This window comes from Drosophila mauritiana, chromosome 3L (assembly GCF_004382145.1).
Source record: "Drosophila mauritiana strain mau12 chromosome 3L, ASM438214v1, whole genome shotgun sequence".
Taxonomy (NCBI): domain Eukaryota; kingdom Metazoa; phylum Arthropoda; class Insecta; order Diptera; family Drosophilidae; genus Drosophila; species Drosophila mauritiana.
In genome coordinates, this window is record NC_046669.1 from 17,176,250 (window position 1) to 17,203,808 (window position 27,559).

At 40.7% G+C, this 27,559-nt stretch overlaps 4 protein-coding genes across 8 annotated transcripts; 2 read left to right on the plus strand and 2 right to left on the minus strand.

Moving 5' to 3' along the window:
* Window positions 1–1,557: 1,557 nt before the first annotated feature.
* On the minus strand, window positions 1,558–3,013 carry LOC117141354 (charged multivesicular body protein 5). Its single transcript, XM_033304762.1, has 5 exons — window positions 2,819–3,013; window positions 2,610–2,761; window positions 2,175–2,340; window positions 1,861–2,091; window positions 1,558–1,799 (listed from the first exon to the last, which is right to left on the minus strand). Exons 1-5 carry the CDS (start codon window positions 2,885–2,887, stop codon window positions 1,737–1,739), a joined length of 681 nt encoding a protein of 226 aa, XP_033160653.1. The 5' UTR covers window positions 2,888–3,013; the 3' UTR covers window positions 1,558–1,736.
* A 464-nt stretch (window positions 3,014–3,477) lies between these two features.
* LOC117141562 (integral membrane protein GPR155) lies at window positions 3,478–12,323 on the plus strand. Of its 2 annotated transcripts, none has more exons than XM_033305070.1 (13): window positions 3,478–4,154; window positions 7,960–8,249; window positions 8,316–8,455; window positions 8,516–8,847; window positions 8,910–9,075; window positions 9,138–9,377; window positions 9,436–9,627; window positions 9,687–9,840; window positions 10,100–10,168; window positions 10,248–10,620; window positions 10,679–11,053; window positions 11,109–11,234; window positions 11,612–12,323. In XM_033305070.1, the coding sequence occupies exons 1-13, from the start codon at window positions 3,964–3,966 to the stop codon at window positions 11,811–11,813; spliced, it is 2,850 nt and encodes a 949-aa protein (XP_033160961.1). In that variant the 5' UTR covers window positions 3,478–3,963; the 3' UTR covers window positions 11,814–12,323. The 2 variants fall into 2 exon arrangements, with proteins under 2 accessions (XP_033160961.1, XP_033160960.1); XM_033305069.1 differs by having other exon boundaries at window positions 3,964–4,154; window positions 10,100–10,192.
* A 3,031-nt stretch (window positions 12,324–15,354) lies between these two features.
* Window positions 15,355–20,016, plus strand: LOC117141565 (prostaglandin D2 receptor). Its single transcript, XM_033305076.1, has 5 exons — window positions 15,355–15,844; window positions 18,427–18,643; window positions 18,765–18,957; window positions 19,018–19,373; window positions 19,518–20,016. The coding sequence occupies exons 1-5, from the start codon at window positions 15,639–15,641 to the stop codon at window positions 19,782–19,784; spliced, it is 1,239 nt and encodes a 412-aa protein (XP_033160967.1). The 5' UTR covers window positions 15,355–15,638; the 3' UTR covers window positions 19,785–20,016.
* A 109-nt stretch (window positions 20,017–20,125) lies between these two features.
* On the minus strand, window positions 20,126–27,067 carry LOC117141564 (zinc finger protein on ecdysone puffs). 4 transcript variants are annotated; one of them, XM_033305071.1, is made up of 5 exons: window positions 26,923–27,063; window positions 25,984–26,082; window positions 25,350–25,713; window positions 23,040–23,269; window positions 20,126–22,066 (listed from the first exon to the last, which is right to left on the minus strand). In XM_033305071.1, the coding sequence occupies exons 2-5, from the start codon at window positions 25,989–25,991 to the stop codon at window positions 20,518–20,520; spliced, it is 2,151 nt and encodes a 716-aa protein (XP_033160962.1). In that variant the 5' UTR covers window positions 25,992–26,082; window positions 26,923–27,063; the 3' UTR covers window positions 20,126–20,517. The 4 variants fall into 4 exon arrangements, with proteins under 4 accessions (XP_033160962.1, XP_033160963.1, XP_033160964.1 ...); XM_033305072.1 differs by lacking the exon at window positions 25,984–26,082; XM_033305075.1 differs by lacking the exon at window positions 23,040–23,269 and having other exon boundaries at window positions 21,968–22,066; window positions 26,923–27,067.
* Between the last annotated feature and the right edge of the window lie 492 nt (window positions 27,068–27,559).

Genomic DNA, 27,559 nt, shown 5'->3' on the forward strand with positions numbered 1-27,559 from the left:
TCCTGCATTCGAGGCAACTCCGCTGCCGCGGCGAATGCAACGCTGCGTATGAGCGATCTGCTGATCGAAAGGAAAACAAGGTTCTGGAATTAATCACTTACCATCTCAAGCAAAAGTAATCCAATTGGCGATATATCCATAATGTTCCGGCAACAGCAGAAAAAAATAAAATACCCTATTGCTTCGAAGTTTCTATCAGTTATATATTCTACAAATTCTTGTGTAAATATGTATAAACTTTCAGGCACTTTTTCTTTGTGTGGGGGGCGAGGGCGTGGTCAGGGGAGGGCGGGAAAAGCCGACCAAAGGCTGTCAGATGCCACCAGATATTTGGATTAATTAATTGACATTTGAATTAACATGCTAAGGCCACTTGAACAGCGAGATTTCTTCGCGCGATTTTTGCTGCTTCAGAACTCTTTGTAACGCATTTTATTTGTTTGATATTTTGGGATTGCACTTTTGATCGGTAGCAAAGCGTTTAATTAGCGACGCGACGGCGGCGACGACGACGGTGGGCGGGAAAGTGGGCGGGCAGGCGAGCGGGCGTTCGGTCGGTTGGCGCGAACGCTGCAGTTACAGTTACGTTTGAACAATTGATTTTTGTTGCTGCTATTTTGTTTTGTTGTTTTGTTATTTTGTTATGTGTGTTTGAAAAGCGAAGGTTTTCCTCTTCGCATTCGAATCGCTCGAATCTGAGTTGGGGCAAAATTTGCGACTGTCCGTTACAGCAGTCAAAAGACAACTAAACGGCGAACAAGCGTATTTTTGCACACAGGCACTGCGCTGCACTGAGACCCGCTCACGCACACCAGCGCACCTCCACCTCGCGACGACACCGACAACGGCAACGGCAGAGAAACGCTCAAGTTCACGCTCTGAACTTCAAAGCTCGTTAGCGTAGAGAGCGCAAGCGAGGCTAAGAGAGCGCAATGCAATTGCAATTGCAGGGAGAGCCAAAGAGACTAGTGAGTTACAGTGCATCCTCTGTACGTCGAAATTGTGGGAAATACTTTTTGTCTTTGCTTACTTAATTTCCAACAATACCTTATTTAATTTCAAGGCCAAAATATATATCAACATTGCTTTGCGTTCGATTAACGCTAAATTCATTTCAATTACAATGCGGCGGAAACTCACTTAGCAAGTATTCTGCTTTCTCAAAAATGTTAGCAGTACATTATACTCACTTTTAAGTTCAAAAACTCTTACTTAAATTAAAAATATAGTAATAAAGTGGCAAGCTTCTTCTTACCTGTTCTGCAAGCTCACCAAATTTTGTTTAAAATGAATTTTTGCCTGCTCATTGACTTCAATGTTTATCACGTATACGTACAGTTGTACATCCGGTCAAAAAAGGGTCAACCAAATTGAAACTATATTAATTGTTGTAACCGCTTGATAAAAAAGAAAGCTTTTACTTATAATATCTAAACTAATAAACCAACATTTCATTATTATAATTTTTAACCACGAACCTTTTAATAAAAACATAATTTCTTTCCCCAAATATATATATTACACACAAATCTATCAAATTTTCGAAATTAACCAATATAATGCGTCATTAGTGTGGCGTGATAACTAAACGGCTATTTATTGAAAAAACAAATGGGTACAAAAGTGAGACTTGAGAGGGAATCTTTGATGGCTCCATTACACTTAAAATATACAAAGCGTGCCCAAGGTTCAACAAAGGATAAAGAATGGAAACATGAGAGCGGGCAGCTGCTTGCCTATGTGGTCTTCAGCGACGTCGGAATCTTGGGCAAGCCGAACTCATCCGTTTCAATGGTGCTCTGTAAGAAATGAGCTCGTTAGTAAGCAATCAACCTACTATCTATATAATCAGCATTATACCTTTCCAGGCACGATGCTGTCAGCTCCCGGCTCTCGACTCGGCGCCTCCGGAGCCTTGACCACGTCATCCAAATAGCTGGTGTCATCGTCCAAGGCAATCTCATCGCCCAGGGCATCCAACTCGGCCTGCAGGTCGTCGTCATCCACCTCGGGCATGCCGTAGGTGCGACCCAATGCCTCCTGCACCTCGTCCGCCTGCTCAAACATATCAGCCATGTCGTCTTGGATGTCCTTTAAAAAAGAGGATGACAATTAATATATTAACAGATTTCTAGGATTGTGGTCGATAGCATTAAAGAGCTAACTACGCTTACCTCGATCTGGTCGATGTTGATCTTCTTGTACTCGGTCTTCATCTGCTTGACTCCATCCTTCATGGCCGCCACGGTGGCCTGAGTATCCTTCAAGGATTGCGCCGCGTAGTTGGCCTGTTCCATGTTGAACGACTGGTTGCGCAGAGATTCTGCCTGCTGTTCGTAGCTGTGTAGTAAACAAATAAAGTTAGAAATGGTTTAGAATACACATTTAGAACAGGGCACAATAAGAAATTGATTGTGGATGTAAATTCCATAAGGTAATGGAATACACATTTAGAACAGGGCGCAATAAGAAATTGATTGTGGATGTAAATTCCATAAGGTAATGGAACTGTAGATTGGGAAATGATAATTCCAAATGTCTGGAGCACAGTAACACTGGAGTTATGGAAAATAATCGATACTAGGCATTGGGTGGGGCATTGAACCTACGCCTTCTTTTGTTTGAGCACCCGGAGGGCCTTCTGTTTCACGGAGTTCTTGGCAGGACCTTCTCGCATCTTGGACATTTGCTCGCGGTATTTGCGCAGCTCTGCCTCCAGTTTACTGATCTTCTCTTCGATGTTTGTGGCTCGAGCATCTACCTGTTGATTGTAATAAATCTTTATTTGCTTTGTTTTCCCCATGATTTCGACACTTACCCCGGCGATGCAATCGTTTAGACTTGGACCCGGCTCCTTGGGCTTGCCGCGACCAAAAAGGCGATTCATATTGACTGCTTTATTATTTTTACTAAAACACGCAAAATTTATGGGAAATTTGTGGCTTTTCCACTTTAATTCGTTCTAAAAATTTTGTTTGATGACTAATTGTCTTCTTCTTTTTCTTAACCAATCAGCTGTTTGGACCAGTGATGAGCATCCGTACAGTGTTGTGCAGCGCTGTTTCGCAGGTCTGTTAAACCGAATATTATTGTTCATAAATTAAACTGTTTTTATTGTAATTTGCAAAGATAATTCATTCGGACTATAAAACTCCGTATTTCAAATCACTAATTTTTGATTGGTATAATATACATGTCATTTCTAAACATTTGACCAGAACGTATGCGCTGTAACGAAATAAATAAGTCAGATCAAAATTTTAAAGTTTAAATAAAGTGTATTATGTAATAAAGAAAAACAAAGTTTAAAGATCGTTAAATTTTAATAGAGACAGTATAAATAACATTTATTTTAACGGTTTTTATATAGTATTGCATTAGTATTTTTGCTTGGTATTTTCATATCGTAAAAATGGTGTATTTTAGTACATTTTGGTTGTTCCACTGGTATTACTTAACGACCGCGCTGCGGTCCCACCATTCGCATTGCAAATTAAAAACAAAACGCATCGGCGGGCGCTTTTGAGCTCTTAACTACGTTAATTTGCGTTAATTAATCAATTCGTTGAATTGCCAAAAGCAAGTGCTGCGGACTCAAAAATCAGCAATGCGTCGTTCGAACAGATGAAAGTGAAATCAGCCTGCCGGGCATTGCGATTTTCGACCATTCTCGACTATTGAAGGAAAATAGAGTGCTAAAAATACACAACAACAACCATCAAATTGGCAAAACTTGGGCAAACAAAACTGCGTAGATAAGCGATTAAATAATAGAGCAACATATTCGCCAGCAACAAAAAGTAAAGGTCGGCGAAAATCCAATAAATCCGCAGCTGGCCCTTTGACGTCACGGCCCATCAGCTGTTTGGCCACCGAAGCACCCCACTTTTTCCGCTATGACGCGCAGAGTCGCCTACCAACAGTGAACTCCCACGCTCAGCAGCCACTCCTCAGTAGTCCTCAATGGACAGCTCCATGTACTACGCCAGCCAGCGGATATCGGCCAGCACAGAGGCTAATGTCAGGGTCATCACCTCGACCATGGCCTCATCTTTGGCCAATGGAACGGCGGCGCCACGCGCTGACGACGGGGGCGTCTCCATGAACAACTTTTACCCGGCGTTGGTTCAGTGTTTCGGCATCATCATTTGCGGGTTAGTAGATATATTGGGAAACTTCGCACCTAGATAGTGGTCCCACGCATCCTTTCCGATAAGATTACCCATATACAGAGGTGGTCAAAAGTATTTACACAACGAGCTTTTTTTTCAATTGTCAACTAATTGAAAAAAAAGCTCGTTGTGTAAATACTTTTGACCACCTCTGTATTCCACCCCATACACAAAACACCAGGTGGCTCTCACCCCTTAAGCTCATTTGCAAGCCTTTGTTTGATTTAGGTACAGTCAAACCGCCCTAATTCGGTTTTATTCACTTTATTGGACAGAACGTTGTGTACACTTTTTATTAGCATTAGTGGACAGCACAGTAGGCATAAACAAATTTAAAATATTCTCAAAGGGGAATTATAGTAAGTAAAGTAAAGTAATAATTTTTTGCTAAATTATTATAATATATTGAAATGAGATAGTTTTAAGGAAAGAGACAAACTTTCTTTATAGTGCTAGGTATTTCTTTAAGGAATCTCTAATAGTCTTGAAATAACACCCAATAAATGTAATATAATATCAATAAATCATTGCAGTTTGCTTAAAGATATTTAAAAATCTATAAATTACACTTGAACTCTGTAGATAGTTTGAGTAATAGGAGTTACAATATAGCTTGCCACATCCCACGTAAGATCCTAACTCGAACGTATGTATTTTAGCTTATCGCAACGATTATTGGGAACGTGCGGTTGTGTGTGCACTCACTTGTACAGTGACCAGCACTTATGACGGACACAGTCTCAATTCAGTTTCAATTTCTCTGATTTGTTTTCACCCACTTATCAATTGACACTCGAATTTTATTATCTGTGGCAAACTGCTGTCTCACTGTCTGTGCGTACTCCGATTCAATCGTTTGCTTCTGCAAACAAACTGAGCAATTATCCGAAATCAGCTAAATTAACTTTTGTTATTTTTAGAAACGGAATTACCCAAAAGAGATTTATTCGGGCTTAATTTGGCGTTTCCGCAGCAGCAACTAGCATAATATGCACCGTAAAATTAATTTCAATCTATTAAAAAAAGATTTACCTAATGGTTAATGTGTTCATTAAGATATACATTAAGATATTTCATAATATTTAAAGATCTTGTTGAACAGTTTTTGTCTCTATTTCTTTAATGTGTGCTGCAGTTCTTTTAATTGCGGATGCATTGCGAAAGAATGTTATGCTAAATTTGTCGGCGGTTGCAAAGGTCATTTGAATTACAAAATTTCCGATTAGTCATTGCAAAGACGGTCGGTAACTGATATTGTTTGATCATTCACCTGAAAATCCAAACCTTACCTCTTATGTTCCGGATATTTAATAGGAAATATCTCTGCTGGTGTTAGGTGCATTTTTTCCCAATGTTTACCCACCTATTTATAGCTATTATAATTAAAGGCGGCTTCATAAATCTGAACTAATTCCCGCCGGTCGTGGCACTTTTCCTGGGAAATTGCCGTGAAGCACCTATTAACTTTGACATACAAAAAATTGCTCAATAACAATGGGGAGCGGCATATGTAAATTGTGAATTTGCTAGCTCCCATATCAATCCATTATACATGCATCTAAGCCGAAACTTAATTGCCAGTGGGCAATAATCGAAAGTAAAACGTTTAGAGAGTGCGAGAAAAACGTACAAAATCGGTATAAACAATTACAGCAATGACCTTGCAAAACAGCGTAAACAGTATCGAGCCACTCCACCTGAGGCAATATTTGCACCTTTTCTGTACGGATTATGCAACCGCAATTACCGATTTGTCTACCGGCCACTGCCAATTACTGGCGATATGCATGCCCAGCTAAAGACCCACCGCCAGGCAGATGCACCTCCTCCAACTGTTCAAGCAAACATCTACTGATATCGCCTATACAAACTCGACTACAAAGTCGGATGCGATTATATGTTATTTAACTGCTCTCCCGCCGCGTTCGTTGGCATCTGACTTAAGAATTTCGAACTGCACTTGCAAAGCCGACTGAGGCAATACCCTGCCATTAGTCCCTATCATTATTCAGCCTTTAAAATGTAAATTTAATTGGGATAAGTAGATTTGTTTAGCTTTTAGACTTATGTACAACTTAAAGTTGATATTTGTAATAACTCAACTTCGAATGTTAAATATTTCTCTTCAACTATTTAGCTTTTAATACTTTACTATTTTCTTTGAAGTACAAATTCCAAGTATTAGCAAACGTAAATCATATCCCTATGTCAATCAAATGTCTCCCCAAATGCAAATATTTATTACCCTTCTGACACGCTATAATGAAAGGGTAGCAGCGAAGAGATGCACATCATTTCCAGTTTTAAGTGCTGCTCGTAATGCAATTAAAGTTTGTTTACGATTGTTATCACATTGAAATTATATTTAATCTTTTATTTGATGAATCTTTGTTGTGTGTGTTCGCTGTGAGAATTTGATTGACTTGCTGTGATCATTTTTCTTTGTGATTTACGCTGGGAATAACCTGATAAGCGCTACCAATAATAAAGGGGCTATAAACACCTCGGCTCCTTATGGTTTTAACTGTAGCAATAGTTTAATAAATGCATTAATCGCATTCGTAGTAGCCGTTTTAATCTAGACATTCGCAGGTGTTTCTTCATCGGATTCTGGGCGAGAGTTGCCCAACAGGTTGGTTCGCAGTATTAATAAATTAATGAACTTGCACTCTGTTTGGGCACGTAAGATGAATATTTGCGTGCCGATCCTCACAGTTTGCCAATTAAGCTTTACTTCTTTTTTAAAGGTATATATGGACATAAATGAGTTTTACCCGGTTGACTAATTTGGGTTTCGTTTCTCTCGACTGAATTTCTAGAACACTTGTTTTGCTCAACAGATAAATGAGCGAGATAAATAAGGAAAAAGTTGTTTACTTTTTCTGTTTTGTCTAGCTTTTTGTTTATGTAGAAACTCTGTGGACAGACCTTACTCACAGACAACACTTGTTAAAACTTGTATTTCAGACCCAAGGGAATGTTAAAGTGGAGACCCATATATAAAGCTTTCATTCATTGCTATTTTTACCAAGTATTTCCCTGATTTCTTACCTATAAATAAATACAAGCGGAATTTCTTAGAAGAAGAACTTCTCTGTTTCCAATAAATAAACTATAATTTCATCTTCCGCTTTTATAGCTTTCATATAGGCACACTTCTTTATCAGTCATGTCTTGTAACCTCTTACACGCTAAATAAAACATAGATAAGGACTACAAGTGTTTCGCATTCCTAGGAATAGGCATTCTCGCAAGAACCTATGACACATGGCGCTTGGCAAACGCAGAAGCTGAGTTGTGCCAATATTAACAATCAGCAGTCTCGCAAATCTTAAGAAGATAAGAGACTCTCAGGTTCTTCCCACAATGCAATAAATGCAATTAATCGCGTTGAGTCATAAGAAAAGGTCGCCAAACTAGTTCGTATAAGGCAGAGGGGGAAGTACTCCCTACTCCAGATTAACAGACAAATTAATTTGTCTTGTCGAATGTGACATAAATACTCGCTCGAAAATAAAAAAACGTTTACAAATCTTTGTTAGCCAAGAGACAGTCCGAAATAAAACTGGTTTACGAGTGGATCACGTGTGGCTGTGGTGAATGTATTTTATATGCATGTAGTACCCTGTACCCTGTACATATTGATTAAGAGTTTCCGCCTTTCCGGCTGGCTGGGTTATTAGCATTAAAAATAAACGCCTTTTGGTGAGGTGGGCGTGGCCCGACACGCCTTTACAACATGATTAGTGGTGTAATATGTTCCCCTTTTACTCGCTCCTTGTTGCAGTTACATTGCCGGACGCTTCAAGATCATCAGCAATGCGGAAACCAAGGGTCTGGGCACGTTCGTGGGCACCTTCGCCCTGCCCTCGCTGATCTTCCTGTCCCTGGTCGAGCTCAACTGGAGCGCTGTCAACTGGAGCTTCCTTCTGGCCATGCTCGTCTCCAAGGCGGTGGTTTTCTTCGCCGTGCTGATCATCTCGCTGCTGGTCGCCAGGCCCCTGAACTACGCTCGCGGCGGCCTGATGGCTATATTCTGCACCCAGAGCAATGACTTCGCTATCGGATATCCCATAGGTGAGTTCAGGTCATAAGAACCTGAATTTTGCATTCAAAACTCATTTCTATTCAAATTTCCCTCAGTTATGGCTCTCTATAAGGATGTCCACCCGGAATATGCCTCTTATCTGTATCTGATGGCTCCTATCTCACTGGCTATTCTGAATCCAGTTGGTCTGGTCCTCATGGAGATCTCCAAGATCATCAAGAATAAGGAGGATGTGGTTGGTGTTTATCTAAATCCCCTTTCCATCAAATATACCATAACTTCTGATCTTTTGTAGACCCGCAATCCACCACTGTGTCCAGAAACTTGTCCCGCGGAGCAGATGTCCAAACGGAATCGCTGCCTGGGTGAACGGTCTATACTGGTTTTCAACACCCTTATTGCACTGTTCTTTAACCCTTTGCTGCTGATGACCTTGCTGGGTGTTGCTGGAGGATTCCTGTTTCCCCACGGTCTGCCCGAAATGGTGTCCAGTACGTTGCGTGTTCTTGGCCAGAGCTTTTCGGCAACGGCCTTGTTCCTACTTGGTCTTAAGATCGTAGGGGGTACAGGATCCGAACGAAAGAGTACAGGCTTTTTATTGCCTGGTGTTCTTATACTGGTTAAAATGTGAGTTTCACTTCAACTATGAATTCATTCAATAGATCAACACGTGTACTCTCATTTCACAGATTGGTGCTACCGCTCGTAATCCGACAGACGGTAAACATTATGCAGTCTGGCCAGAACTTCAACGACACCACCGAGTTGAGCACATTTGGCTTTCTCTACGGCACCTTTCCAGCTGCCCCCGGGGCTTTCGTCATTGCGACACAGTACAACATGGAGGTTGAATTGGTAATTGGATTGAAAGTCAATTCAAATCCACTTCCCATTATTTATGTATTCTCTTCGTTCAGGTTGCTCGAAGCATGGTTTTCTGTACATTCATCTCGGCACCGCTGATGTTTATATCGGCCAAAATGATATCGCTGACAAATCTGAAGCCACTGGACTATCTCCATGAGCTGGATGCCTTTTCGTTTGACATCAGCGTGGCCGGCGCGGCTGCCTGTTGTATCATGCTGGCATTGTTGATCGTGACGAAGCGCTTTAAACGTATGCCCCAAAGAATAACTTTCTGTCTGGTGCTTTCTCAGGTAATATATTATTATTAAATACTCCAAGAAGTTCGTTTATAAAGCATAACAATTACAGCTCATGTGCTGCATAGGTGTAATCCTCTGGTCCAAGATGGAGCACGTGCACCGTTGGCCTTTGTACCTGCAGTTTCTCCTTTTTAATATCGGAACCTACAGCACTCGTCTGTGGACTGGTCTTTTGGCCATTTCATTGCTCTTCCTGCAGTGTCGCAGCTTGTGTTTTGTGCTGAAACTATGGCCATATATGGTAACTATCTGTGATTATAATGTTATAGCCTGATTTGACATAACTATTTCTTCCTTTAGTTGGTGTTTGCCTGGGGTGTGCCGGCCGTATTATCGGGCCTCTTGATTGCCTTCGACTCGAATGTGATGTCGGGAGAGAAACACAATCCGAGCTTTCAGTACGGAAATGCTCAGGCAGCCATCTCCGTGTTCATGCTCGTTATGTGCTTTATAGGTAATGGAAAAAGTATTTTAAGAAGACCTTTTGAATCAAAAAATGATGATAGATCTATAAGCATTTGAAGAGTTAATCAAAACCTGTCGGATCTTTGGTTTAGGTTTGGTAAAAGTTAGTTAACCATCCTGAGCCACCTATAGACAGGTCCTAAAATGATGTACCAAAAGTTTTCAATCTGATACAATCAATGTTTCTTATCTCTATATAATCATATTTAATGTTTAAACTTATATCCTACCTACATTTAATTTTCCAGTAACCGTCGGCTGTTTGGTGCTGCATCAGCGTTATAAGAAACGCTACGAAAAGTACATGACCTATTCACGTGAGTTGTCCAATCCGGAGTCGGGTAGGTCCCTGAACCTTAAACGTATACAAAGTCTTTAATGTTTAAATTGCTACAGAATCATCCGATCTGCACTCGACCATATCAACGACTAATTTGTTAAGTCACACGGATCAATCGTCCATCAGGCAAAGCGTTCGCACAGCTTCATATTCGTCTTCATCCGACGATGAGGAGATGATACCAACAGCTGCCGGATTGCCAACTAGTAGGTCGAATGGTGCTGTCAGTGGAGGAGCAGGGTCAGGCGGAGGAGGTTGTGGTTCTGGCAATGGAACTTGCTGCTCGGGAGGAGCGCCGGTAAGCAATTCCTCAACAACCAGCACCGTTGTTGTGGACATTGAGGATCTGTTGAATCGCACACGACAACGAGCCAGTGGTGCCAACAATAAAGATCTGAACAAAATCGAAAGTGCACCTGCCACGGAAGAGTGAGTTTTGACCAGATATTTGAAAAGTTAAAAGTACTAAAATTAACTATTCATTTAGAATTCGCAACCAAATGTGCAGCAGCTCCTTTAACTGCGGTCCTAGTACCTCGCGTCAAAGTTGTCAGACTATTATCGAGCGATATGAGGATCAGAACAGAAGGGGACTTGAGCCCCTGGAACACCCGAGCGACGCTGATGAGCATCAAACTTTGAAGCATACCGTGCTCTTGATCATTTTGCTGTGCTCCATGTTTGTCGGTCTGGCAGTGTCCATTTGGACATTGGTCATGGAGGGAATGTCGGGCATATATCTGGAACTCAGTTTCCTCGATGCTTTCCTCAACTTTGGTCAAGGTCTGATTGTTTTGGCAGTGTTCATCACCGACATGGGCGAACTTCTAATGCCAGTTGTGAAAATATGGCGCAAGTTATGGTAAGATCAAACATTGAAAACATAAGAACGTTAGTTAAAGTATTTTTCTTTAAAGGTATGGAGCCAATGTGGTAAGCCTACCGCACTGGTCAAACGTGCGGCCCGAAACCAAGCATATTTGTGAACAATTCCGCAATCATCACTTGGAGAACTGCAAAAAGGATATTGCAAAGGACCGAAGGTGGGCACCGCCAAGACTTAAGTTATTCTTAAGTTAAGCAAAAATAGGGAACCTTTAGCAAGATATTTAGTTAAGTTTCCTTTGTTAAACATTTTATTTTAACCCTTCTAATTAATGGAACCCTTAGAAAAGTAAGCAGCAATAGGAATAGTTATTTGGATGACAATAATTTTTAATTTCAGTTAAACTAAGTAAGTACGTCTCTGTTATGGAATTTTTTTCATGGAACCTAAATAGTTAGACAGCAGCTTTGCATTTCAATCAACTTAATCTTAATCCTACCACTTTTAATGCTTATACAGCACAAGTTGCTTGAGCTTGACTAGAATATCCCGATTTTTAATCACATACTAAATTAATTCTGTTTTTTTTTTCAGGTGGCGCATTCGAGTGTATCGCAGGGTGTTCTACGGCACCGAGTTCGTCAGCTGGCTCATCGAGGTGGGACTGTCCAAGGATCGAATGGAGGCTGTGCATTATGCCCGACATCTGGTCGATGGCCGGGTTTTGCGACACATCAACAACGTTTATCACTTCGAGGATAAGCTGCTGCTCTACAATTTCTGCAGTCGCATATAGATGCAGCCACTGTAGAAATGAAGAAACTACGCCAAATTTAGCTTGATTTCCTGTTTAGTTTATTTTGAATGTAATTTTGACTGCTGTGATTGTACGCCAAACAAGCACGCACACACAATGCAGTCAGTTGTGTGTGGGTAACGGTGATGGCGAGTGGGAGTGGAAGGATGAGCTAGTGAATTTGTTTATATTGCCCAAGTAAATTGCTTGGCAAACGAAAGTTTATTTTTTAAATGTTTATTACTAAGTAGTTGACTCAGCTATCAGCTAGAGCTTTATATAGTGCAATATAGAGTACTGAATGTAACAAAATATGCAAGTTTCCTAAATATTCAGAATAACTTTGTACTTTAAGCGCAATTCTGTGTCACAACTAAATTGAAAACTGTGCATAAAACGCTATTAACGAATATGTCTACATACACACGCATAGTATAGTAAACACCCATGAATAAATATATATATATATCTTGCATATATACCTCAAGCCGCGAGGCACAAAGAACAAAACATTTACCATGCATTCGTGTCGCATTCAATTTCAATCTTAATTTGCATTGTTTTCTTTCAACCACCCCTTTTGATATCTGTTGTTTTGTTGACACTCCATCCGAATCTTCAGCTTTAGACATTTTCGATCGGCTTTTGGTCTTGCACGCGTCGCTCAATCTGCGTTTTGCGTGTCCGAAATACCAATCTCCCTTAATTCCGGACACCGGGGCAACTCTACTAATTGTTCGCCAGCCATCTTCGATTTATTATTCTGCTAACGATGCCTAGAGCTATATTTTGGTATGCGCCTGTCTTCCATAAACATTCCCGGAGAGAAGTCTCGCCTCTTCTCTGACCAAGTATCGCCAGTCCATTGAAGTTCTGGTTCGTTTGTTATGCTAAATGCAAGTGATTGTAATATGTGGTGGCACACTGACTACCAAAAGCATTCGCTGATATCAGTTGTACAAGCATTTATGTTTCAACGACTCAACGGGGGCTTAACTCAATTTGCATTCCACTTATTAGTTTCATGCATTTTATAGTGTAGCCTGCAGTTTTGCTAACAAACGTTTTGGCCTTCGAGAGAAGTAGTTTATGACAGACACTGATCTATATTAACAAATAGGAACTACTATATATAACATATATGACTGCAGTTCGGCCATGGACAGCAATTATATAAATGCCTGTGCAGGAAATTAGTCATTCTGGGAAGTGTTCCTATCCTTCTAAGGGTCATATATGTTGTATGCCATTATAATTCAATATATACACTTAGTCAAAAATGAAACGATTCTTCTAACTCATATTCTTATGCTCTTAAAATTCTGCTAGCTGATTAAACTCTGGTTGCAAGAATTTATTAGAGAAATTAAGACATTATTGTAGGGCAGCCAAGGTGCCTTAACCCATTTTCTTCTGGTTTTATCTTGATTTTATATGTGCTTCAACAAATATTTAAGTTTACGCAAGCAAGTTTTTCAGTGGATGTTTTACAACCTTATCGTTATTGACAGATTAAACAGACAGTCTGGGAATTACCAGAGCCTCGAGGTGGACAATTCGAAACTAATTTGACAGATTGCAGAAGACTGCAATATGCCATTACTTACTCATACCTCAGTGTCCAAAAATCCTGGCCCATTAATCAGCCGCTTTATGGCCGTGAGCAGTGCTCACTGAGTATAAGTGCAAATAGTGCGTTATTATTTATTCATTTAATTTTGCAAAAAACGCACCAAAGAGGGTCAGAGGTCAGTCAACCCTTGAGCCACCAAAAAACATTTTTTATTTCTCCCAGCCATCCAAGTCACCCCACGCCGAGCAGGCCCAAATATATGAGCTGCTGTCCACGTTGCTTTGGGCATCCAATTTCGAGGCGTACAATTAATAGACACCAAACCAATTGGGTGACGCCTAACGACGATGCCAAGGGACACCCAATTCTGGGCCAGCATTCGCATTTTGCGTTTTGTTGCCTTTTGGGGAATTAACTAAAAATAGTCCAACCGCATGACGTCTGCAGGAGGCAGTGGGATGATGATACTCGAACCGCAATTTCGCATCACAAGGACATCGACATCGTATACCCCACAGGCAGCCGCAGGCTCGTTAATTTCATCCAGCTGTAGATGTAGCATTTTATTTGCAGTTCCTCATACGCCCCGTTGTCGCCACCACAAAGTTCCACCGACCATTCCGCAACATCCAGCCAACCCAATATGGATCTTCACATCGCCGATTGGCGGCTTCCGCCTTCACTAATTTCCCATTTAAATTGCAAGTATGCGAGATTTTCAATTTAAACATTACATTCCCAGCACTTTTCCAATAATTGTGAATGGATTCTTTATTTTAATTTGTTATTACAATTTCTTTGAAGAATTCGCTTCCGAAAATTCGAATGCAGCTACTAATCAAAAAAATTCCAACTGCAAATTGTAATTCCTTATTAAATCATATTTAAGGTACACTTTCATAAATACTCTTTCTTTCATGAGAGTTTAATTTTTGCTAGGCAGTTTAAACTGAACAATAAACATTTTTGCCCAACAAAAGCGTTCTTATATACTAAGAAGATAAGAATAAGAAAACGCTTAGTAACTGTAAATTTAATTTTTATCTTTAGTAATGCATTCCGTTGAAAACAAATAAATTAGTTGGAAATATTTTTAGCAAAAAGTTAAAGCTAAACTACTATACTTACCAGGCTGCTAACCTTAAAACATAAATGTTTAATTGGCGAAATTTCGTAAAAGTGCCATAAAAATAATTTTCAGTGAAATAGTTAGTTTTTTTTATATTTTTAAACTTGTATTAAAGAAACAATGGCTTTTATACATTACAGTAATTAAAGTATGTGCAGATTTCAGTTCATATATTCCTCAAAAATAGGTTTTCAAATGACACACTTTATACTAAATGTGGAGTGAAATTTAGAATGAATAGATGACGAATCTCAAGACTCTTAATAATTATTTATCTACAAAAATTATTAATTTTTCAATGACAAAGAAACATGAGCAAATATATAATAAAGTACACTTTCGAGTATATTATTTAGTTTTAATTTAATCATCAGTCTAAAATCAAATAAAAAATTAAAAACTGCATAATTAGTTTTTCAGTTGAAAGTGAAATCGAAGTGAGCCGCAGTTGGAGAGGGTATAAAACAATAAAATTCGTCGTGCTCTTCCGACCGTTCGCACACGTCGAAAAGGAAAGGCGCTGGCACGAGCTGTGAATTTTCGATGGGGTGGTCGCCAGTGGGCGTGGATGTGGGTGGGCGCTTTGCTCTGGGGGTGTCTATGTGCTGTATGCTACATCCGATGCGATCCGACCGGCGGCGGCGCCAGCCGAAACAGAGCCGATCCAGAGCCGAACCCTGAGTGTTTGCCAACTGTTGAGCAAGGAGCCATGTCATGCCGTACCCCCAGCAATCCACCTCGCTCCGATCTGCCCCAGCACCACCCCCACGTGTATATGGCTTGGATGGCTTGGAGCTATGGACAGCAGCCGACGAGTGCGCTGCTCGGCACGGCAGTCATTCTAAATCGACGCCTGGCTGACTGCGGACGCGCTCCTCGGATCGAACCGAATCGCCTTCGAATTGGTCGCTCGTTGGTTGATCAAGTGTCGCGCGCGCTAATCATTAATTAAGTGTCTTGGGCGAAAAGATCCCAATTTGGCTATCGAAACGGGTTTCCAGCTACCAGTGCATTTGCGAGCTGCCTTGCGCTTTTGCGGCAGGCTCATTTGTGAAAAAGAAATATCGTTAGATTTTCACCTGAATCAGCAGCAGCAATCGAGCGCAATTATCATACCGGCAACATGGAAACCACAACACCTGTGCTCGACCTGTTGATGCCGCACAACGCAACTACTGTGGCGCCTCCGAAAGCCCTCTATGCAAATCAAAATCGCCTGATTATTGGCGTTATTATCATGGTTCTGGGCGTTTTTGGCAATTCGCTGGCCCTTTTCATTTTGGCGCGCAAGAAGCTCAACAAAAACAGCAAATACACGCTCATGCTGCGGTAAGTGCAGCTATTCGTTTAATAATTTATTAATGCAAAAAAAAAAACTATTAATAATTAATGTAACGTTCCGTAAAACAATTTACAAATTTTACTAATTTATATTTTTATAATTAACTAAACTATACAGAATGTTTAAGCTGTTCATTCAAATAACTTTATTTGGGTTGCCTTAATATTAGGCATGCAAAACCACATAGTATTGTTGTTAATAATATTATTGAGCTGGCATTTTGCATATTTTCTCAGCGTGTAGCTACCGATTTCATGCAGTTAATGTTTGCGACTGTTTGTGTCCAGTTCATGGCTATGTAGGTTTATTCAACCTGCTCTCAACTGCGGCCACTTTGGTGCTCTATAATATGCCTATGCGGGTCTGATTTGCATAGTTTGAATTGTTTTGCTTGGCCGCGGCATTGTTATTGCTGTTTTATTTTTGCATATCTTATCAAATGACGGAATTAGTTCGTTGGCCATGTGTTTTGGCAGTGAGATTTTGTCCATATTCCATATTCCAGTCTGTTTTCTGTCAATCTTATCGGCGACGTGGGAATGCAGCCAATTGCGAATGCATTAAAAGCTTTATGGTGTAACTGAAGACGGCGATCGGTGGTTGACTTGATTGGCAAATGTGCATACTGGGGAAAAGATTTATGTGAATATGTTTTTAAATTAACTTTGCTTAGGTGCAGAAACTGGCAGAACACTAAAATGATAATCTATTCCTTTGTAAATATGTGGGAATTCAAATAGTGAATTTAATTTGATTTTTTTCTTTTATTTTTATTTTTTTTTCACTTTTTTTTTATTTTGTAGACAACTGTTACTATTTATAATAACTTACACTACAGTGAATCATAATTTCTATAGAGTATTATTTACATATGTGCATACTTAAACCTACAAAGGGAGTCTAAATGTGCATTTCACCAAATTCGTTTTAATATTATTTTCTTATAAAATGTTCAATACTAATACTAATAAAAGAATGACAAATATTAATTATATGTTGATATTTTAAACATCGTGTTAATCATTCGGTAGGGTTTGTACTGTAAGGAAGTGATAAAATCTATGACACACAAGGAAATTCTTTTAGTTCATGAGCCAAATATTTGTCACAATTTATATTACATTTATCAGCATTGGCCCATGGCGAATTCAGTGAGCTTGTTTGCGATTTGCTCCTTTTCCAACATTTTTTTTTTTTGCTGAGACGACAGTGCGTATGCGTAATATGCGTAAATTGCTGTCGCCAGCAATTTAAGCTGTCGAGGAAGCATAAATTTCACTCCAGGCATCCAGGCCTCTTTCATGCAGAGCCTTTGATCTGTAATTTGATTGATTGAACGAACCCGGTGATTGGCACTTGAGCGGTGTCGATAAATCCAGGGTATTCCTTATTGCTTTTTGCCTATGAACGAGAATCGGAATGGCTGTGTGTATTTTCCCATTGCTAGAGTAAACAATGATTTTGCATTTACAAGTTAGCAAAACGATTACGCATTTCGCACTGCAAATCGTCGAATTAAAGATTTAGACATTTTAGCCCTGTAATTAACAGTTCCGACGTTTTGGCTTTGGCGAAACTTTTACAATGCACCATAAAATGCATTTTAATCGCTTGTTCGCTGAAATCAAGTATAAAGGTGCAATGTGCACAAACAAATAATGAAAACAAAAATGAATAAAGTCATTGCAATGCTTAACGATGCACGGACTGTTTGGCCAATCCCCGGGAATTGTCAATCCCATTTTTATATTCTATTCTAAGCGTGCGTTTTATATTTATTTCCATTGGAAAAAGGCCTACCATTCATATAGTTTCATTTCAAACGGGAGACAAATGAGTTTCCTGTGTCAACGGCGCCCCAAAAAAACAATCAAATCGAAACACATACGTGCCCCACAAATGCAATCTTTTATGATACCAATAAAATTAAACAATTAATCTAAGTCACCATTGACAGTCTCACATATTTCACTAAGTAGATAGATACACAGGAATCTGCATTCTAGTTTATATCATTATAAATATTCAAATTAATGTTAAATATTTAAACGAATATTTAGTGAATTTATACAATATTCAATGAAGAAATAAATTAAAATTTGAGGAGCATCCTTTATAATATATATGTACATACAAATAAATAAATTATATTTAATAAATAAAATTAATTAAAATCCATATAATAGATATTTCCTTTTTATAATTGAACATTTTGCGAACCAAAATAATAATTCATTGCTATTTGTCGGCGTTCGAATCAAAGTGTTTAAGGACCGAGTCACGTCTTAGATAACCAAAATCGATAGTTGTACAACCAAATGGGGCAACTACGAGGTATCTTGATTGAAAGTTTCGGTTTATAAAAGTGGCAATTAATTAAAAGCAATTCGTTATTACATTTTATCGATCGCCCAACTTATATTTAGCTTATAGCTTATTGAAGAACCCAACGAACTGTGGGCCATTTGGTAGCTAATGGCTAGGAAAAGCATTTACTTTCCCATTTATGAGCTTAGAAATGCCATAAAGCTAAGCTATCCCAAATTTACGGAGCTCTCAACTCTTTCAGATGCCTGGCCACCAACAATCTGGTGGCTCTGCTGGGCATGCTGACCACGACACTGCTGAAAATGTATCTCGCGAAGGAGGTCCTGCAGTCCTTCATCCGACTGGATTGCGTGGGTCTCGTGGTTTGGCGATTTTTCGGGCTCAGCTCTGGATGCATTGCAGCAGTTATGGCGGCGGAAAGATGGATGGCCCTAGCCAGACCCTTTATCTACCACAAGGTATGAACTTGATTGCATTTGATTTCTAGTGTAATTTAATTTTAAGAAATGATATAAGTGCACACAGGAAATCACAAACATTGCCAACTCATTCATTAAATATTCACAAATCTCGTTATAGCACATTACCTACGAGCTCATTCGCAAGAGCATCAACAGCATTCTGATGATCGCCGTGGTGATCACGTTCCTGCCATTCGTTGGTTTTGGTGCATACATCGATGAATCCAATCCGGACCAGCTTAAGTGTATACGATATCGCGATGCGCCGGGCGTGTGGAACAAGTCGTATGCGGTGCTCTTTATGGTCTTCGGTAAATTCCTACCAAATGGGTTACATTAAGGATATTGATTTGACCATCGATGTAATCCAGGTACCCTGCTGTGCATTGTAATCGTGGCCTGCAACCTCTTCGTGGCCCACACCTTGCTCTGCGTGATCGGCAGGAGTCGCACGGCCAAGCGGCACATGCACTACGACCTGGTTTCCAGGGACAAGAACAGTGCCATCAGCATCGATCCCGAGAGCAGCAGCGGCACCACACTCTACCAGACGCAGCTGAGCACCGGAAGCGGAAACAGCCATCGCAGTGTACAGCCGGCAAGGCAGTACAGGCACAGCGTTAGCGTCACAATGGCGGCCACCGACTCCTCGCCGGTCGAGATCAAGTTCGCCAAACTAATGGCGTTCCTCAGCATCTCGTTCGTCATCTGTTGGATGCCACAGATGGTGAGTACTGGGTGGATGCCATCCTAAATCTAACTGCAGATAGGAACTACTAAAGGTCAACCATTGTAAAGATACCGTATTATGCAAATCTAATATAATATTATAACTTAACGTGGCCTATATCAACAATTATCTCCGTTCTAGATCGCCATCCCGTTGGCCATAGCTCCAAATCGGGTGCCCGCATCGAACAAGTTCTTCATCATCGCCGATGTTCTCACGGCCCTGCACTTCACCTCGGATCCGTATGTCTATGTGCTGAGTCGCTCCAAGTCCATCAACTGGTCCTTGCTGGGCTGCATCAAGCGCTGGAGGAGCGGATGGCGTCCGGGCGGACTTCGACGTTCCCAGAGCGACCAGAGCCGCATGCGTACGACGATGACGGAGGCGAATACTCTGGAATTCAACTGATTCCACTCGATCCTCATACCGCGCGCCCAAGTACTTAATCCCATTTCCCCGACTCAATGGGATCTCACTCAAATAGCGTTTCCGCCTCCCTCGGAGCACTCCTGGGAGTAGCGCCTAGTCTCGTAAGCTGTAAATAATAAATATATCCCACTTCGTATCGTACCATATCATGGCTTTCCTTATATGTATGCTCACCTCACTTAATCTCTGTACCGATTTGTAGCATTAAATATAACGCTTGTGTAAAAAATATACACTGCTACCGAATCTTATTTTGCAACAGATTGAAAGCCAATTTCCATATCCCTCAACGCCTCATTGACAAACAGGAATCGCATTTGTTTTACAACTAGTTTTGTTTCTTTGTTTATTATAGAATTTATATGATTACATAAGTTGAATGGTTGGTTCGCTGGCTGGCATGGTGTGCGTTCTGGGAGGGGGGAATCGGGCAATACGTTTTTCGATTCAATCAACTTGTTTGTGTTCTCCCTCGTCAGTTTCAAGAAGCTTCGTCGTACAATATATTCAACTGTTTCAACTAAAAGTTGACCGTCTTCTTCTCAGTGTCCGTTCATTCAGTGTATATGCAAATTGGGATGCAAATGTCAAATTGCGGGAAGAGATCGATTTGATCTGTTCTTTCTTCATCCTCCTCCTGGGCGTGAATGTAAACTTTTCGTGTATATTAAGGTTTATGTTATGTTAAATTACGAATTCTTTCGACGTCTACTTAGTAGCGATTGTAGCGACCGCGGGCGCGTTGTCGCTGCGGCGTAGCCTTGGCTCCGGCGGCAGCGCGAGCAGGCGTTGCCTTCTTAGCCGGAGATGGAGAGGCGTCTGCCGACGTTGCCGCAGCTGCGGGGCTGGCAACAGCGGCTGGAGCAGCTGCCTTGGTCGGAGTCTTGGGTGGGGTCTTGGCTGGTGGTGCTGGTTCAGCCGGGGCAGGAGTCTTGACTGGAGCTGGCTCGGGTTCGGGCTCTTGCTCGCCCTCCTGGCCCTCTTCCTCCTGGACTTCCATCTCCTCTTCGCCGTTGTCCTGGCCGGCGCCATCTTCCTCGACCTCAGCCTCGACTTCCTCGTCGCCTTCGCCTTCGCCCTCGCCCTCAGCATTGTCCTCTGCCATCTCTGCGTCCTCGTCGTCGCCGGTGGCTTCCGATGGATCGTACAGCTCACCCTCAGCGCCCTCGGTGGTTTCCTCGGCGGCGCCCTCGGCAGCCGGAGCCTCTGCTTCCTCAATCTTGCGCTTCTTACGCTCATTCTCCTCCAGGGCGGCAGCTGCGCGCTTCTGTGCAATCTTGGTATCGCTTGATTTCTCGTTGATAAACTTCAAGAAGTTGCGGTGATGAGTCGCCGTACGCGAGTGAATCTCGGCGGTCACCTCGGTGTCGAAGAACTTGCTGCACACCGAGCACTCATAGCACTCCAGCTTGGAGATCAGACCGGGACCGACAGCACGCTGCCAGTTGTACTTAGGCAGGCGGGTATCCACCTCGCTGGGGATCTCATCGCCGTCGTTGAAGTCAAGGATGCAGTCCTCGGGGTCCACGGGCAGTGCCACCTCCTCTTCCTCTTGGCTCTCGTTGAGCTCATCACCCTCCTTGGTCTCGTCTGCAGCTTCCTCACCCTCCTTGGCCTCATCGCCCTCGGCTTCATCACCCTCGGCTCCCTCGCCATCGCCGGCACCCTCCTTCTTAGCCTCGCCATCGGCTGCTTCGCCCTCCTTCTTGACCGGCTTCTTCTTGCGCTTCTGGGGCAGGCGCAAATCGCGGGTCTCCTCTTCTTCGGTGCTGATGGGCAAGGTCTGGCGCTTGCGCTCACCCACCTTGGTGTTATTCTCGGCAGCCTTCTTCAGATGCTCGGCGGACAGCAGATGAGTATCGTAGTCAATGCGAGTGGCGAACTCCTTGTTGCACTCAATGCACTTGGGGTGCAAGAACTTCTTCAGCTGCAAATGTCCCTCCGACTTGCGATGGGTCGAGATGTGACCATGGAAGTTCAGGTCGCACATGGTACAGTAGTCCAGCTGACGCTGCTTGCTCTTGCCCATGCGCTTCAAGCGGTCAAACTCGATCGACTTGAGCTGCTCTGCGATCTTGGCCTCCTGACGGATCATGTTGGCCTTGAGGCGATAGCTCTCCTCAATGCCCTCGCGCATCATCAGATGGGTGCGGCCCTTGATGTGGTTCTCGAACGAGTTGGCGTCCCACATGTGCTTCTTGCACAGATGACAGTAGAACATGTCGTTCGGCACACTAGCGTATGGAGACTCCTTGGTAGGGCTATTAAAATTGATCATGGATCATTCGATTTGTTCGAGAAGGAATAGAAAAATAAAGATTCATTAACTTTTGCATTTGAAATTCATAGACGGGAGTGCGTCTGGTGTGGCTATTGGGAAGAGATTATTATATTAGAGGAGTAGAGTGGTTCTCGCTGCAATTTATACTTATGATACGTACAGTACAGGTGGCGATAGGTGATACAATAATAAATGTTTTTAGCTATGATAAGGATGCGTTACTATAGTGAGTATGATGGGTTTGCAAGGAGAAGAAATATGCCACAAATTATGTTTTAAACCAAATTATTAGGTATGTAGGACATGTTTCTTTTCTTATGAAATCGTACATTTATGATATATTTATTCAACATTTATATTCTTCAAAATCAATCAAAAAGGAGAAAAAATTTAATATTATTCTAAGCTTATACATTTAATTCAAATATTTAAGCTTGAATATGAAGTTAAATTATAAAATTCTCTTCATTTTAACTTTGAAAATATTTTTAAAAAGTTCTTTTTGTGCACAAAAGGCAAAAGAAAGAAAAGGATATATTTTCTCAATTTCTTTTAAGTTAAATGATATAAAAAAATTAGTATGAGCTTGAATGAGTATGTAGTTTTAACACATTAATTTATACATTTACAATTCCCTACCCAAATGAGTCCCCGCACAAGGTGCCCCACATAAACACACAGTTTTATAAACAGCATCAAAAAATATACTATCCCTAATGAAGAACTAATTCTAATTAAATATACTTTTTTAGAGATGTATGAGGGAACGCAATTAGAGAATTCGAATGCCTAAGAACTTAAGTAAAAAGTTGTTATTAATTATTCGCCCTGCTAAGTTCGTTATTTGTTTTGGTATTAGTGAAAGAAATCAATCCTTTCGATTTTGGGCAGCAAAATATGTATACTTTTTGTTGTGGTTTTGGTTTGTTTGGAAAAGTTGTTGTAAGTCTTACCTCTCGATTTTCTTTTCGCCAGGAGTGGGTTCCTTCTTTTTATTTTGGTTGGCATTTTTAGCCAAAAGTTTCTTGGCACGATCAAAAGCATTTTGCTTGCGAATACCGCCGCCGCCCTGCTTTGGCGGGGGCTTGGGTCCACTACCAGTGGCGCCACGATTTTGGAAGCCACCTCCCTGGCCACGACGGTTATTGAGACGATTGCCGGCACCACCGCCGCGACTGACCATCTATACATTGTTTCGTTCATCATTTGGGATTGACATTAAAATATTTGCACAATTCGGAATGCGCACATGGGGCATATGTGAATTGATATCGTTTTGATTTACAAACAGAGGCATATTAATGATACAAAGCATTTTCGAAAGATCGGAGACAATATGGCGCAGTTGGCCATTTACAATATTGTGTGAGGGGCGGAGCGATCAGATTGAACACATTATAGATAATTGCGGGAATAAATCGTTGATATATAGTAAAGTATACATAAGTACATGAAGCACATGGTATATATATTGATTTTGGTCAGATCGACGGGGCAGTTGCGGCGGCCAATCAGTCGACGGGGATAGGTTGATATATATTTATATATATATATTAATTCGTTGGCGTGTGGCGGCGAGTGGCATTTGAAAATGGAAATCGGATTTTGAGTTTCAGAGGCAGGAACGTCGAAGAAGAATTGGCGATGAATTTGCATTAGACATAAGATATTAATAGGTATTTCATATTGTGGTTTTGGATGTAATTATGTTGCACCATCAAGCAGTACCAGTACCAGATCGGATCAGTTTCGGTTTCAGAGCAGAGCAGATTAGAAGATTGCATGGCGATCAATGTCAATCGATCGAGCAATCGGTCAATCAATCAATCAATCAATCAATCAGTGGCGTCGCACGGGAAGCATCGTACAGTTTACAGTATCGCATCGTTGGTGAAGATTCGCATATTGGCCACAACGTGTGTGTGCATCGCGTGTGCGTGTGTGTTGAGTGCGTGTGCGTTGCGTTTTGCATTCAATTTTATTTGGATTTTCGAAAATATTGTTGGCCGTCAATGGGGATTAAATTTTCGTTGATTGCAATGGATTATTGCAAATGGGAAGAGTCATCATCGACGGCAACAACAACACGCAACAGCGACAACGACAACAACAACCACAACGACAGCAGCGGCGGCAGCAACAACAACAACAGCAAATATATATATGCCGGAGCAGCAACAACAATATGGAATGCATTATTCGAAATATGCAAGACGATGCGGTTTCGATATTCGATATTTGGAGGTGTATTGAAAAGCATCGAATTTTTGAGTTTGGCATTGTTTGGTTTTGGAAGAGAGAATAAAAATAGATAATTGATAAATTAGAAAAGCGTTGTGGCAAATTGAGTTCGGCCAAGAAAGTTTCTTTTACTTGGCAATGGAACTTCGGAAATTAATTAATCGAATTATAAATATGGTAAAAATGTAATTAAATGCTTAAGTACAACTAGTAAGAAAATATTGCATATAAATTACTTATGATTCAATCTTGACATATGGAGATCATCATCATACTCTTTTCATCGTTAAGTGGAACAAGTGTTGGCGGTACATGTTTTAATTGGTACATTTCGCTATCAATACGTCTGTATTATTTTATAAAATTGTCATTTCTTATTTTCGGTGTAATAAACAGGCTCTTATTCGTTTGTGCAGTTTCTACGAAACAAAAAAGCATTGCATTTTAAATGGAATAAATGCGTTTTTATTGAAATCCTCCTAATACCACATCAATCCTAATGTTTGACAACCTTACATCCTGATAACTACACTGCACAAAGTTCTTATTACATTTTTAAATATTCTTTTTGCTGGTTATCGTTATTTTTCAGTCGTCGGTTTAGTAAACTACAAGCTAATATTAGGTTTAAGATCAGTTTTGATTTATCTTTTAAAGGAAAAGCATTAGCTACATTTGGCAATATTACGATCTAACTAAGGGTAAAACACAAAATAAAAGTTTCTGCTGTGGAGAGCAACGTAATTATCAAATGTTCATACGATTTAGAGATCCGAAGTTGGGTTTATATAGAATACAAAAGTAAACAGACAAATTATTTAGATTACTATGAATATTTGAATATATTTCAACATGTTATGTAGAAATTTTCAACTTATTTCAACATATGACACTCCACAACAGAAATACGATTCGCAGGCCACGAACCCATAAATAATAACAACATAGGTAAGTATAACAATTCATTCGGTTGACATTGTCACCATTTTGGAATTTGGGAATAAGTAAACTTTTGTACATACCGGGCCACCACGTTGGTTGCGATTTCCCATGCCACCGCCGCCGCGGGGCAAGTCGAGGAGCGATGGTGGATTCTGGTTCCTGAACAGATTGTTCAGCAGATTGTTGGCCAAGTTGATGGCCTGGGCATTCATCTGACCGCCACCCTGCCGCATGTTGTTACCAAACTGTCCGCCGCCGGGATTCTGCGACTCCCATGGCGACATGTTCATACCGCCCATGCGGTTGGCGCCCATGGGTCCACCATAGTTATTGTTACCACCTCCGAAATTGCGGTTGCGGTTCTGGTTGCCACGGAATGCCATGTTGCCGTTGACCTTTGCGTTATTCACTGAACGATTCTGCGGGTTTCCGTTGACCTTTACGCTGCAAAAAGACACGAATCACTTATTAGTTTGACTATAACTTTCTTTCAAAGTAGTAGGGGGACAAATTTATTCAAAAAAATTATAATTTTCCAACAGACTGAGAAGCAGTTTACGATATTATATTATATAGGCTGACAGATGTCAAACAAAAATTCAAGGAACAAATCGAAAATATTGGAAAAATATAATTTTACAATTAAACAGGTTGGAATTGGGAACCAGGGATACATAAATAATTTGGAATATTCGGGGTTGATGTGCAGCATACCTGACCATAATTTTGATGGGTTTTTTTGTGGTTTTTGGGAGTGTTTATGGGATGTGTAATGTAGGGTTTGTGTTTAAGCGAGGAAATTATTTAAACAAGCTGAAAGTAAAACGGCACAAAGAACAAAACAAATGTTGAGATGCAAGCGGGAATTCATGAACTTGGGTTAGTAATCGCCGGATCTTTTCATCCACATCTACGGGTAGTTATTTATTATTGAACCCCAAAGAAAACCGTAAAACAAGCCAGCGTGCGTATACACACACCACTTCACAAATACATACATACATACAAACACGCAAAGAGATAGATGACATGGGGAAAGAAAAAGAAATGGGAACAATTTTGGCGCTACAGTCAGCAGTTTACATTAATCACTTGTAAAACTGGTTTGAGCGACACCAACACATTCACGCCTTTTGGCCAATTTAAATGAAGGTAACAAAAAACCCATGAAATTTATCACTGCGAGTGGAAAAAAGATGGCGGCCCAGACGGTGAGTGTGTATAAGTAATTGATTCAGCCAGAAAGCCGGCCGGACATATGAGTGCGAGAGGGAGGGCAATGTAAAGAGTACAGAATAGGAAAAAAAAAAGCCAGAAACCCATTTAATCGCGATAAAAACATGTTTTGCACCAATAACGTATACTAAACGCATTTGTCTAACCTCTGGAATGCAAATAAATAACGCTTACGACGATAATCAACAATCAAGGCCTCGTAAAAAAGCAGTTACCTCATTATCACATTACTTCATGCACAAATACACGCAAGGAGCCCCAGCAAAATCAATAATTACTATTTTCAGACGCCCGGGTAGCAAGTGAAAAAGTACAATTTTCGCCAACAGATACAAACATACGCACCAGTTTTTAGTTAGTCTACACAAGCAAAGCACAGAGGAGCAGCGAAAATTGTGAAATTAGTTATTAACTTACGTGTTTCAACGGCGATTTGTCAAAATGACTGGACTACTTGAACTACAGTTTTCCTCACTTCAGCAAGATGGCCGCCCTTGTCTAAATACTCGGCTATCCAAAATTACACTCCGATCCGAACGACGAAAGAAAATCGAATCACGCTTGCCGCTGACCTAGAGATGGTCGTGCGCGAAGTATCGATAAAAGGAATTTTCATCACTATCGAAAAGAAGCACATCGATGCTTTTTAAACACAAAATATCGATATTTTAATTGGCATAGACCGTAATACACATTTTCAAAATTTGTGTCTTAGCAAAGTTAGCTTTAAACAAACAAATGTTTTTCGAAGGAATATCCCTTTGTAATTCTTGTATACACCCTTATAGAATGCTATCATAAAGCCACTTTTAAAATTACTAATCTTAACGGATCCTTTAAATGAAATATGCACTTTAAGACATAAAACGTTTTTCTGTAACACACAAAAAGCGTTAAAACTTAGTTCATAACTATTCACGCTCATACAAATTTGCTAGAATATTATTGGCGTATAATAGCGGATATTTAGAGCTCTATTCGATCACGATAGATGAAAGAATAAACAAATTTTCGTAATATTACAAATTTATCGTTTTATTAATATTTTTATTAC